This window comes from Elgaria multicarinata, chromosome 8 (assembly GCF_023053635.1).
Source record: "Elgaria multicarinata webbii isolate HBS135686 ecotype San Diego chromosome 8, rElgMul1.1.pri, whole genome shotgun sequence".
NCBI lineage: Eukaryota > Metazoa > Chordata > Lepidosauria > Squamata > Anguidae > Elgaria > Elgaria multicarinata.
The window spans coordinates 97,276,901-97,290,817 of record NC_086178.1 but is presented as its reverse complement, the minus strand read 5'-3'; the positions used below and the strand labels follow the sequence as shown (position 1 = coordinate 97,290,817).

Sequence of the window (13,917 nt, the reverse complement as noted above, 5' to 3'; positions counted from 1 at the left end):
ATTTATTGCATTTTTATACGTCCCAATAGCCAAAGCTCGACCAAAGCTGCTGTCCTTTGCACACTAACTTGGGAATAAGCCCCCATGGGACGCAGTGAGACTGGCTTCCAAGTAAACATACATAGAATTGGGCTGCACATATAGAATAAATTGGAATTACTTCCAAGTAAATATATTTAGGACTGTAGTGTTAAAAGATCCCTCCTGCACAATGGTGTAGTGCTAAATTTTGAAATGCAGATTCTCATTATGACAGTCCCCATAACCACACCCACAATTAGCATAATTGCCCTCACCAGGGGTTATCATTACATCTGAACCCGGCGAGGGAGGGAGGGTGGGCAGGGTGGTTTACAAACCACCCTAAAAACCACGGCCTGTTCTACGGTTTCTGGGTGGTTTGTGAACTAATCCAGCCAGCTATCCTTGCCAGCTTCAGATGTGAGAATAATTATGCTAATTAGGCAGCTCACAACCGACGTGCGCGGGGAGGGAAAATAAGGCAACGGTAGCTTATTTTCCCACAGTGACCATGCGCGGATCCACCCACTGTCTCCTTCCTTATTTTGCATCACAGATAAACTATCAACCAGAAATACCTTTCCACGTGAGCACAATTGTTTTGGGTAGCAAGGACACGACAGCGGTGCTTGTGGTTCCACTGTAGTACTCCTTCCCAGTTGGAAGATTACCAAACCGTAGGGCCAATCTATATGTTTGGAGTTTGTATCTGCAAGTGGTAATTTTTCTCTCTCATGGGAAGCCAATTGTGTGAAATGGAAATGGAAAGTTACTATGTTACAGAAAAACGAATTCTTTGTGACTCGTTTTATCACATTGCTTGTTTGTCATGCCATTCTTCTGTTCTAATATGTGGTTCCCCAAAATTCATAAGCCCCATTCTGCCCCTTGCAACTGTGCTTATATCCTCCGCTTTGTTGAGATGGTTGAGAAAGCTTAGTCTTCTGTGATTTGTTGTCATTGTGTCGTTTAGTCATTAAGTGACATTGAATTTAGTTGTTTCTGGGTGGAGTCATTTATTTATTTATTTATTTATGGAGTCATGAATTCCTGGTGTCTGTTCTGCGCTTGTTGGAGAGAGACAAGTTGTCTAGCATCTTGACAGCTGTATCCTCGAAGCCTTCCACTGTACGATTATGGCTTGCCTGTTGTGCATCGCAGGATAACTGACAACAAATGCTCATTGTCCAGGGTATGTCGAAGCAGACGGAGCACAGACTTCATTGCAAACAGTGACCTGTATGTGACCAGCATGAGTAAACAAGAGGTGTGGCTGAACCTAGCAGATGCTTTATCTAGACAAACAGGATGTGTTGATTTAGGCTAATCACTATGTATCCTACAATAAAGTTTAATATAATGGCTTATGCAATCCTGGTTCAAAGCCCTTTCGCATTGCTACAGCTGGAGCTCAAAACACCAGTTTTCAGAAGAAATAGATTTGCATAATCATCTGATAATATCACTGCTTTTCTATTTAAACATTTTATGATTCAAAAATAACACATTGCAAAGGGAGGCAAAAACATTCAAGAAATGTGTTTTGGGCGAGGGGTTATTAACAAAAAAATAGCAGTACAGGGGTTTTTTTAAGTTTAATTTTATTTGTAGACCTAATTCCCTTGAAGCCTGCAGAAGCAAATTGCCTGAAATCCTTTCACATACTTAAGAAAGCTGTAAATTTCTTTTGGAAAAATTGTTAGTTTAAAAGCAGGATTATAATGCTTACCTTGTCTCCTCTATTTTTAAATGGATTTTACTACATAATCATTGGTAATAGTGTACATGAGGTTTTGTTTAAAGGAAATACAAAGCCTTAATTGTACTTTTTAAAAGAAAGTATTGCATCAGAAGGATTCATTTAAATACATTTGGCTCTGGGCTCTCTTCACAATTCATTCATTCTGATTTTCCCTTGGACTTGTTAAGAATGCAAAATATAGGAACAAACAAGTCAAATAGCCCTTTTTAGATCACTGCATTTTGGCTTCAAAGCATACTTCTGCTCATAAACCTCTGTTACTAAACAAAATACTTCATTTTAATTCTACGTTGCAACTGCAGGCATCTTTAAAAACTTGGCTAAATGTTAAGGCTGTTGTGACTAACAAAAGAGACTAGTTCTGCTGTAATGTAGTAGTAATTGGCTGTTTGAATAGGTACTGGTAGTAGGGCAAGAGACTGTTACAAAGAAAATTGTGAGTTCTGAATCATGCAGGCGTAGGTATAGAAGTCATTGTAAAGACATATGTGTATGCATCAAAACATCTTAATGCGCAAGGCTGAATAATTTTGAATAATTCAACGGAATTCTGTTTCCAAGCCCAAAACCACTGACAAATACTAGTATCTTTGGCAGTGCTGTAAACAGCTTAATTCATGAGACAACGCTTTGAGAAACAGAGGAAATGGGAGAACATGTAATAATGTCTCCCACATTTAAAGAGTAATAAACCACCACTTTGTACGGAGATCCACGTGGAAGCTTTTCTTGTGGAACCTGGCCCACTCTTAATGAGGGTTGTGCCCAGCCATGCTCTCTCTTTATTCCTTAAAATCAACAACAAAGTTCAGCAGAGGCAGGATTACAAATGAACATAGGAAGCTGCCTTATACTGAGGCAATTGATCCATGTAGCCCAGCATTGTCAACACTGACTGGCAACAGCTCCGCAGGGTTTCAGGCAGGAGTTTTTCTAGCCCTACTATGAGATGTTGGGATTGAACCTGGGACCTTCTGCATGCGATGTATGTGCTCTAACATTGAGCTATGGTCCCAGTCCAGTTAGTATCATGTCTAGCCCTGCTCCCCCTGGGTTGGAAGTAGGTGTTTTAGGTGATCAATCAGAATCAGACTCTGAAGTAGAGGAGTTGGCGCCAGAAAAAGGCCAGCCTGTACCAGTGGGGGAGAAAGCTCTCATGGGCTCTTAACCAGCTGGGAATGAACTCTCTCCAGAGCTTATCTCATCAAGGGCAAACAATACACAGACAGTGGGAAGCCAATATTCTTCCGAGGGGGAGAGCATGGAGAGGTGAGCCGATCCTAGAGTACGCCACAGACTAAAACGGGTGGAGCTAAAGGAAGGCGAGAGAAAGTCGGTCCAGCTGGCATCCTGTCAGAAGCTGCCTCAGAACTAGTCTCTCTGAAGTTAATGCATCTTAAGAAAGGGCTTTCCTTTCTTCTTGAAAGGACTATTGTCTTGGTTAGTTTGCATAGTTTTGCCTAGAGGAAAGTTCCTAGAGATTAGACTCTCTTCAGGTGGGAAGAGATGTTCATTGCTTGAGTAAAGCTTTGTGGATTACTTAGCAGGCCTCATTATTGTCTTCCAAGAAGGCGGGAGGTTTTGAGAAACACGACAGTAAGCTGCATGCCAAGTTTGGCTCACACAGCATAGCTATCATCCCTTCCTTCTGACAACAGAAAAACCTGCACATCCAGAACACCATTTTACGCAGGTCTCCTCTGAAGCAACAAGTTTCAAAAACAGCCTCTGATGCAAGGAGCTGAAGCCCTTGTACAAACCAAAAGTCTTCATTGGATCATGGTGCTAGGCTGGAATATGGCATTGCCTGGCAGCCAAAAATGGCATCACATTTAAATCCATGTGTTGCACACCTTTAAATAACAAACAAACCTCTGGGAGCCATTCATCCAGTTAAAACATTTTTAGCCTTTCACATGTGCATTGATAAGTCCAGCCAGTGTTGTGACCAGGCATAAAGAGATTGCTGGGTTGGAAGAGCTGTTCTAATTTGAAGACGGTCATCTTCTCATGGCTTTACAGGAGGGGATCTTTGCCGGGTTAAGACAAAACAACAATAGCAGCAGCAGCAACAGCATATTTCTTCTTCCTCCATGGAAGAGGGCTATAGCACAGGGTTATTACTGGCCTGGCAATGGTGGAGAATGTTTTGTGCTGTAGGAAGGAGAGACTAGGGCTGTTTCTATACCTGTCTTTTTTCCCGGGATCCCAGGGATCACGGGATCCCTGGGATCACAGGAGCAGGCAGGGATTATCCCTCCATTTTCCTGGGATAATCCTCAGGTGTAGAAAGGGCCCAAAGCTCCCTGTCCAGTAAAAAATTGTTTAGTTGGCTTCTTGATCTCATATTGGCAAGGAACAAATCTAGATATTGACTTCAGCTCATGGACCAGGAAGTGAACATCACGGTTTTATAAATTAATAAAATTATGCTCTGATGAGGGAGGTCCTTTTTCTTTCCTTCTTTAAATCATCTTTTCGATGGTGGTGATATTCACCAAAGATTGTCCACTATTGTATTATTTTCCATGCTAAGTAAATGTACGAGTGTAAAACTGCAATGCTCTATAAAAGAGCACAATTCAGCATCTGCTTACAGAGTAATACATTTTGAGCTTTTAAGGAGGTCCCCTTGGAAAAAAAAATGCTAGAAATTGAATGCAGATCTGGAAAGGATGTCAGGAAGCCTTCCAAGTCAAAGCACTCTGAGAGTAACAAAAAGTGTGGTTTGTTGACAGCCTGAGGCATTTTGTTTCCTTTCTTGAAAAAGCCATTAGCAAATTATGAGTGTTAATTACATCTTTGTTATATAAGCTCACTTGCTTTCTGTATGTTCGGTTTTTTTTTCTTTCTAAACAGAATGTTGTAGAACTAGTCAAGCCTGCAGACCTCCCGTTCCCTGCTCCCTTGGAAGAAGGGCTGCCTTCTGATATTTATTCCAATTTTATAGCAATTGTTCCAGGGAAAGAGGATGTAACCACGGTAAGGGGGATTTTTCTTACTTAAAAAAAAAATTGGGTCAAGGAAATGGCATGTCCCTTAATTCCTGCCACTACCATCCAAAGACAAAACCATAAGCAAAAGGCCTGTGTATATTTTGGTTCCTCTGTGGGGAAAGTGCTGTTTAAATGCAGCATATTCTGCTGACTCCAGTCCAAATGTGAATATTGGATGACTTTGGGCTCCGTCACATGTACTTTCCCCCCCCCTGCTTTGTCTCCGTGGTTTGTTTGTTTTTTACCTCCTGTGCTCTTTCACTTGTTAGCTCTTCCACTCCACCCCACTCCTTCTCTTTCTCCCTCCAGTTCTTTGGTTGCTCCTTCCCCCACTTTAACAAGACAGGTCCTATAAGATGAGTACTTCAAACAGACTGCCTTTCTGGCTGGCAGAAATGGAACGACCCTTTAGTCTGGTTCATTGGGGGCATCAAGGGAGTACAATCCTGTTTCTGCAGAGATTTGGGCATTGTACAATTTGTTAAAAATGCTTTTGAGCCTGGGATGCAAGGTTTGGGTTTTATATTGAGGCTTGGGGACGGCTGCTGGGAGAGGTCGCTTTTCCCTGCCAGGACTTGTGGCAATCCATTCAAGCCAACAGCAAGGCTCCCATCACAGCACATGCCCCCAACAAAGGAAAACACACTTAGGAAAAATAACCGAGATTTTAGGTGTTCTAAGAAAAGACGGAAAAGGCTGGGGAAGAGGCGGGGTGCAAGCAGGACAGGCACGGCATCATGTGAGTACAGTGCTGCAAATTCGCACCCCATGCATGGCGAGAGTGCACTGAATCGCTGGTGTGATGGAGCTCACAGATTGTGGTACTTTCCCCCCATTAAAACTCTGAACCGGGGACTGGGAAGAACCAGTTACAAAGCTCACTGGGTAATTTCAGTGTTACATAAATCCCCCTCTACCCCTCTTTCAATCTTGAGGAAAACTGCCACCCCCAGTTTGTCATTTTCCTAGCTAGTCATAAGTGCGTGTTGCCTCTTGTTCTTCCTCTAACCAGCAAGAAAGCTTTTGCCATTTCCTGTTTTGCAACTACATTTTATTTTTGTACAAGTTTGGAGGACGTGTGTTAACAAGAGAAGACTCTATTCAAGGTGGCTGTTTTCAAAGGACAAAACTAGACTGGACTCAATACTGCATTGATGGTTTTGATAGCAAAGTTATTTTTTTATGTAGGGGAGAGCTTCCCTGAAAAAGAGAAGCACTAAATGGCTGGTGTGATGGCGCTCTCAACTGCATCCTTCCCCAACCTGTGGCCATGCTTGTCTGGGAATGATGGGAGTTGCAATCCAATACATCTAGAGGGCACCAGGTTGGGGAAGGCTGCTTTATCAAGTGGTAGAAAGGCACACACTAGCTTTCATATGCTCAGTTTCTCAAGCAATGTGGCATTCTTCCTTCTACTGGCCAGGCAAAAAACACCAAAGATTTCCTCTTCTGTGCCAATACAACAATGTGAGTTTTGTCTATTGTGTTCAAACAGACACATCAAATGTTGGATTTCTTTGTACTCTGTTAGGAAATGGATGGAGGGCTTCTTTCAGACGAGCAGGCTGAAGCCGAAAGCTTCATAGATCCTTTGACAGGTTACACCATAGAGGATGTTCAGTCAGTCCTGGGCCAAATCACCAACGACGTTATCAGCAACATTCAGGTATTGTTTCTAGAAGTCTTGTGACTATTTATTACTCTAGCGCATTGATCAACCTGTTACACTAGGGGAATTCAGCGAACAACCACATGGGGCTACTTACCTTGCTTGCGATGATATGCAAGAAAATTCATTTGCTAATATAGATTTATACATTTATTCACATTAGCCATGATGTGATCCTATTCACATTCTTGCTAAAGTATCTTCTTCCATGATATCATCCCATCCCATATTTTAAAAAATGTATATAGATGCAAGCTTCTGAATGGATCTAGTTCTAGATGCTGTGAAATACCTAGACATGGAAAAGTGTTTGCAGACTTCATCTTTGTCTTGTTCATATTGTTTAGTCTCTGCTCACTGACGTTAGAAACTATGTCACATCTGTAGTCTAAGCAATGCCTAGTACATTGGGATTATTTCCGCACAGGAACCCTTCAACGTTGTTGAGGCACGGCTTTGCAGGAATGAGCAGGAAGCAGAGTTAAAATGGAAGTTCCACATAGGACTTAATGTACTACCATATTATGCAGCAGTATCCTTCCCGCTAGCCCAGATCTTTATTAAAAAAAGAGTTTATTCACACATAAGTTCCAGTTCAGGTCATTTCCAACATTAATTGGAAGTTTCATGTTTGCAAGCCCTGACTGTTTTATTACTTCCTATTGATCATTTCTGGGGATTAGTGAAGAAACAGCCTCTTCTAATTACCTCTCGGAAAGTCTCTCTCAATTGTCCCAGTGTCAGTTCCTGTTCCTGCAGGGGTGGGGAGGCTTTAAAGACCAGTGTGTTTACATTCTATTTTTTATTTTCATTTTTTAAATAGCAAGTTGTGTTATTTTTCTATAGAAAAGAAGAAATAGCCAGAGGAACTCAGTAATGAAAGCCATTACCCTTCTCTGTGAAAACAAACTGACAGTTAAGGGCACAATCCTATAAGGGCATCATATGCAGAGCGGGAGGAGTGGATGAGGCAATCTTGATCTCTGTGCTCCTTCTGCTCTGCATTTTGGCTAGACAGGCTTTATTGTCCATCTAGCTGGTGTGCATCAGAGTGGGAGGGAAAGAGGGTGGGGGAGGCCTCGAGATACGTCTTATCCAGGCTTCCCGAGTCCCCTCCCAACCCACCGGCATGCCCCTTTTACTCCCTTTCCGAGCACACATTTCCAAGAGGCAGTCGGTGCAGTACTCTCCGCACCAGCTGTGAGGGGGAGGGGACCAGGAGCACAAATTCCTGGATACACAATTGGATTGCTATCTCCGACCTCGGATCAGGAATCTGAATTAAACCTCCCAGAGAGCTTTGGCTATGGGGCGGTATATAAATTTAATAAAATTAAATTAAATAAATAAATAAATAAATTATCCTAGACTCTGTCTAGGGGCCAAAAGATTGCTCTCTCCGAGAGGCTTTTCAGAGTCTCTTCTGCACCGGTCCCCCGCTGAGATCATCAGGAAGTGACAAAACAGGGCAGATCTGCAAACAGAAACCTTTCATTAAAGTCACAGGAGCTCTAAGCAGCCCCAATTGTTCACACTGGACAAGCTAGTGCCACAATAAAACACAAAGTACAACAGAGAAAATTCTTAACTCTAAATATTTGGCAATGTTATTGCCTGGATTGTTTGTAAAAACACACACATGAGAGAATGAAGGATGGCTGTCTCAGAGGAAAGGTATAAAATATAATATAAAAACACAGCCAGGATAAAATCAAGCAGCAATGCAGAAATTAATACAGATTTAAAATACAAATTTAAAACAGCAATGTTAAAATTAAATTGCTAGACTGTTGAAATGCTGAGAAAATAAAAAGGTCATCACCTGGCGTCTAAAAGAGTATAGTGTAGGTGCCAAGCGAATTTCTGTAGGGAGCTCATTCCACAGCCAGGGTGCAACAACAGAGAAGGCCCTCCTCCTGGTATCTACCTGCCTCTCTTCCTTTGGCAGTAGCTCATGGAGAAGGACCCCTGAGGATGACCTTAGGGTCCGGGCAGGTACATATGGGAGGAGGTGTTCCTTCAGATAGCGTGGCCCCAATCCCATCATGAACATCAGAAAGCCAAAAAAGGATATAATTGCAAGAAATTGATGTAAGTCTTTTTTATTGCATGTTGATAATTCACAAGAATGAGACAGTGTTCAAAAGAAGATGCAGGTATTTTGATGTGCATCTAGTGTCTACTGTACTTAAATCCCATATGATTTAGCCCCTGTACAAGGACCATGTCTCCCAGGCATCTTCCATCTGCTATCCCCCTCCCCCCACCAAAAAAACCCACCCTAGGCGATACCCAGGCATTGCTTAGTTTTGGGCATCATGCTATCAGAATTGGAGTCTGGTCGTATGAACTCCATTCTCAGATCATACAGTATGTCACCCATGCTCCAAGTTACTTACAGGACACCACAGACTTCCCAAGGAAACCACAACCCTGAACCAGGTGTGGGAAGGCAGTTTCTGCATGGAAGAAGGCAAACAGGCTGAAACTTAATCCAAATAAGGCAGAGGTACTGTGGGTGGGGAATTTGCTCCCATCTAGAGAAAGCAGATTTTGCCGCAGTCATACATGCCCTGGTTATGTCCTGGACTAGATTACTGTAATGGTAATGCACTCTGTGTGAAGCTGCCTTTGAAGAAGCTTTGGAAGTTTCATTTGGTGTAGAATTCAGCTGCCCAAGCGTTTGAAGGATATCGCACCTGCTTTTATCAGCTGCACTTGTTGCCAGTCTGCTTCCAGGCCCAATTTAAAGTTATGGTGGTTGCCTTTAAGGTACTAAAAGGTTTGGGACCAAGTTATTTGAAGGGCCACCTGCACCTGAACGAATCTGCCCAGGCCTTAAGACAGGCCTCTGAGACCTTGCTTGTGGGTCCACCATCAAGACATATTAGATTAATTGGCATGAGAGGTTACATTTTCAGTGATGGCCCCTTGCTTATACAGGTATATATGGTCACTACATTGGTGGCTTTTAAATGGGCTTTGAAGACTTTTTTGTTGTTGATGCTTCATACTGTTTTTAATTGACATCGTAATGCTCTGCATGTAACTGCTGCTGCTTTTATGTTGGCTTACCAGTTATATTTACGCTGCTCAGTTCTGCTAATATTGTTTAACTGCTGCTGTTATAATATTTTTAGATTGAGATTTTATGGGTTGTAAAATGACATAATGAAATTTTTATCTTTTAACATGTTGTGAGAATTCTTGGGAGGGTTAACACTGAAAGATAGCATATGAATGCTGAAATAAATAAGAATCCGAGCAGACACCAGGTGTTTCAACAAAGGGTGGCCACATCCACCTTCTGCCCACTCTAGCCAAACTGTTGTCCAAACAGTTATCGGTCATGCTTTGGGAACTAAATTCCAGTCCTATTCATCAACATCATAATGAATCAACCAAACATTTGGTCCTGACTGTTTGCATGGACTCTATATAAGGCATCGAAATTTTGTCTGATGTTGCAAAGAAAATACACAGTTCTTGAAAAGCCTACATTTTTACTGTATTCTGTCCCTTTGAGGGCTGCTTTTGTCAAGCTGTGGCATCTTTTCCCACAAACATGCACATGTCCCACATACTGAAATGGTTACATAAATTCCAAGGCCTCAGATAATACCGATATTCATGGAATTTAATCCAGTGTTTGTACAGTTCTTCAGGAAACCACGTTGCAGAAACTTACTATCTCTGCCAGGGAATGTTTGTCACCACCCTTATATTTTCATTATGAACACCGCAATGAAATCTCAGCTTGGCATTCTGATGCCCCTGTGTGTGATGTTTATTGGCAATTAAGCTTTAGTTAAACGAGACAAGGCACATCTAGTAAACTAATTCAGGGATGCTGGGGGGGGGCTCTGTTTCATTACGTTTCCAATACTATCTCCTTAAGGGTAATAGATCTTTTCTAAACATCTTTTAGCATCTGCAGCAAAGAAAAGAAACAGGGACAATATCCCAAATGCCAGAGGATTCTATCCTGACTCACCAGTTGGCTATTGTTATAATTCATCTGAAATTACAAGGTTATCTCCTGGGGGAGGGTGATTGTCACTGCATCACTTCCTATTAATGGCAAACATCCTGTACAGTGAGCTTTACATACAGTAATATGAACAACTGTTATTATGTAAATACAGGCTGTTACATGATAAGATCTGCAGGGCAGAAAGGTGTTTGAAAGATAAGGGCTTGGATGCAGCTTTGCAGTTCCACTAACAGGAGCAGTTTTGTCAATGAAACTGGGAGAGAGGATTCCCCACCACCCCCTCAATCCCTTCACATTCTCAGAATCAGCTCTTGAGGGCTAGGATGTACTTCCAAGCAGATTTTTGGGTTCATGCAGGGCTGCAGAAGTGAAAGTGGGAGAAAGTCCCATCACACTGGTGGACATCCACTAACCCAATGACTGTTTGCTGTGTTGAAGCCATGAGGACACTATGCAGCAGGTGGTAGCTCCGTTATACCCACTTCTTCTTTTTTTCTTTTTCCAAAACAATTTGTCTTTACAGTCCGAGATAAATGAAAAGCTACAAATGCAGGAAGAGGTTTATTCTGCAAGAATTGACAAACTGAAGAAGGCCTGAAAAAAAGAAAAACCTGTGCAACTAGAGTGATGCAGTGTCTTACACAGATCGTCTAGATGTGTTTTATATGTGTTTTACTTTATAACTGGGTCAGTGTTTTGTCATCCTAAAAGCATTGTTCTAAAGTCTCTAATACAACATATCTGTGCTTAGATGGGATAATTTACACACACACACAAACACACACACACACATATATATTATATTATATTATATTATATTATATTATATTATATTATATTATATTATATTAAAACTGGACCTTCGTTTCAAACAATCACTTGGTTCTGTTGTTTTTGTAATGTCATCCAATTTGTAAAGTTTCCTCCTATGCACGTGTTGGTTGAAGACATGCAGAGTATCTAGATTCCAACCAGGTAGAGCGCATAAATCAACTCTTCATTTAGGAGTTTTTCTGTTTAGGAGCCCTGGTTTCCTGTCTTCTCATTCATCCATAGTTGCTATGCCTAAGGCAAGGTTGTGCTTAGAAGTTAGCATGTGCCTATTTGTCTACCGTGAATTATCAGAAAAGCAGTCAGGATGTATATATTTGGGATATAATGCATGTCTTCTTTCGCCCACCTTCCTCTCTGCATACACTTTGCACTTGACCAAAAGATGCTTTTCAAAACAAATGTAAAGTGGCATGAGGATAAAGTTGAATGAGGAAATAATCTCCCATAGGCCAGCCTGAAAAGGACATACTCATCTCGTGTTCCCCAGAATATCTAGAGAGTAACTCTTTAGGATAGGTTTCTCCTTCAATCCAGAACACAGTATCAGAAATTTGGGACCTTAAGATTATCCAGTTCCTAGCCTGCCTCACACTATCTGCATAAACAAGATTTCCTTTTAAACTCCCTTAAATGTCCTCCCCTTTGTGTTAGGATAAAGGACAAATATCCCCATTGGCCAGTGTCCCATTACTTCACAATTATAGGTTGGTGTTGCTGTTTAGACTTGTTGTATATCCTCCAGCTTTGTTGCTGTGTAGCTGCTGTTACCTTCCTGGGTGCAGGTACTCATTTGCCTTCTCTCATTTTTGCCTAGCTTCTTTGTGGCTCCAAATGCTCCCTTGTCCCTGGTCCAGTTCTCTGGCACCCAGATCTGTTCTTTCATAGCTTCTGCCCTGCTGTTTCCCTTAAGTGGACTAACTGCTCAATTTTGACCCTACGGAATTGAAATCCAGACCTTTTTACTACTTCATCTCTCTAGTTTGCTTACTACTGTTTGACTGTCTTGTTTGTCATCCTGGGCTGACCATCAGCCCTCCTGATTGCATGTCACTCAGGATTCTAGCCATGTATGTGCTTCTCCATTGTCTCAGGTACACAGAAAGACTGTTGCCTTTCCAGTCTCCCAATTTAGGCAGAGATGATTTAGCCTTGTTAAATCATAGTAATGTGCATTATCCCTGTACCTTGACAGGGATGTCTATAGTGGATTTATTAACATTGATTCAGAGCAAGCGTCCATCTAGATCCTGTATTCTGTTTCCAGACATTGCCAATCAAATGCCTCTGGGAAAGGCCATAAGTAAAGCATTAAGTAGAGCATTAGGGCAACAGCCCTGCCCTTTTGTCTATCCCTACTATCTGATACATAGATATATAATTATTGGTTCTGTATCTTGGAGGTTCTATTTAGGTACTGTGGCTAGTAGTCATTGATAGACCGGTCTTCCATGAAACCTTTTTTTAAAAAAGCCACTTGAGCATGTGACCATCACCTCCATCTTGTGATAGAGAGTTCCTTAAGATAATTTTGCACAATGCAAGGAAGTTCTCCCTTCTGTCTCCTGCTGAACCTGACACCACACACACCCCAAATTCAAGAGTTATGAACTAGGGGGGAAATCTATATTTTCTCTCTCTCTCTCTCTCTCTCTCTCTCTCTCTCCAGCATTTATAATTATACTCTATAATTATACTTATAATTATACTCTCCTGTGTCACCTGCCTGGTTGTATTGTTTCTAGACTAAAAAGCTCCAAACATTTTATCATTGCCTCGAAAGGAAAATATCATAGGGCAATGAGGCAACATTGCGACTGGCCATTTTGTTTTCAAGCTCATTCCTATTAATTCCTAACATCTCTTTTTGTCAGAATCACCCAACATCAGGAGTACAAGCCACTAGTACAAGACCTCTATGCAAAACCCACGTTTATCTTCTTATGGACGAGGCCTGACTTTGATTTGCTCTAGCAGACTCTGAAGATCAATCCGATACCCCCTGCCACGTCCCAGATTTTATGGAGACCCTGGGAGACCTATAAAACACTTTGAAGATGAAAAAGTGCTGTACAAGTGTGTGATGACGTTGATTTATTAACATGTAGACTTCGCACATATGTAGGACATCTGTGCACTTTTAGGATCAACTCAATGGTTACATTCTGTATGATGTATTCACTCCAAGATCCCTGTTGAAGTAAATATAGCTTACTTCTGTTGATTATAATTGAGCACAGTTGGAACTTGATCGGGCTTTACGGGAAAATGGGAACAAACAACAATGCAACAGAAAATGCCTTATAAGTAGATGCATAAGGTGCAAAAGGAAAATAAAACTCTGTGGCCAGTTCATGTGTGGGCATTTGGCTGGCTAACATCTTCACCCTGTGGGGAAGAAGATGCGAGGGAGACTGGAGCAGGCAGGGACCATCAGAGCCTGCTTCAATTGGACCCACCCACAGGGCTAACTGCCATCTTCACCCTGTGGGGAAGAAGAAGGAGCTGTTGGTCTGCCCTTTCCATTGGGAGATGAGAGAACGGAGCAGGGCCTTCCCACCAGCCTGAACAGTCTCCTTAATTACTTTTTATTTTCTCCCTCTTCCCTCCCCATCCACTTTTCCTTGTGTGTCTTGTCTCTTTT

At 41.8% G+C, this 13,917-nt stretch overlaps 1 protein-coding gene across 1 annotated transcript in view; it reads left to right on the top strand.

Annotated features, from left to right (window-relative positions):
• CABCOCO1 (ciliary associated calcium binding coiled-coil 1) overlaps positions 1–11,099 on the top strand; it is a 59,312-nt gene extending 48,213 nt beyond the window's left edge. The window contains exons 5-7 of the mRNA XM_063131638.1: positions 4,643–4,765; positions 6,311–6,445; positions 10,966–11,099. Of these exons, the coding sequence (XP_062987708.1) occupies positions 4,643–4,765; positions 6,311–6,445; positions 10,966–11,040 (333 nt within the window). The 3' untranslated portion in view covers positions 11,041–11,099. The remainder of the gene's footprint in view (positions 1–4,642; positions 4,766–6,310; positions 6,446–10,965) is intronic.
• Positions 11,100–13,917: the final 2,818 nt, after the last annotated feature.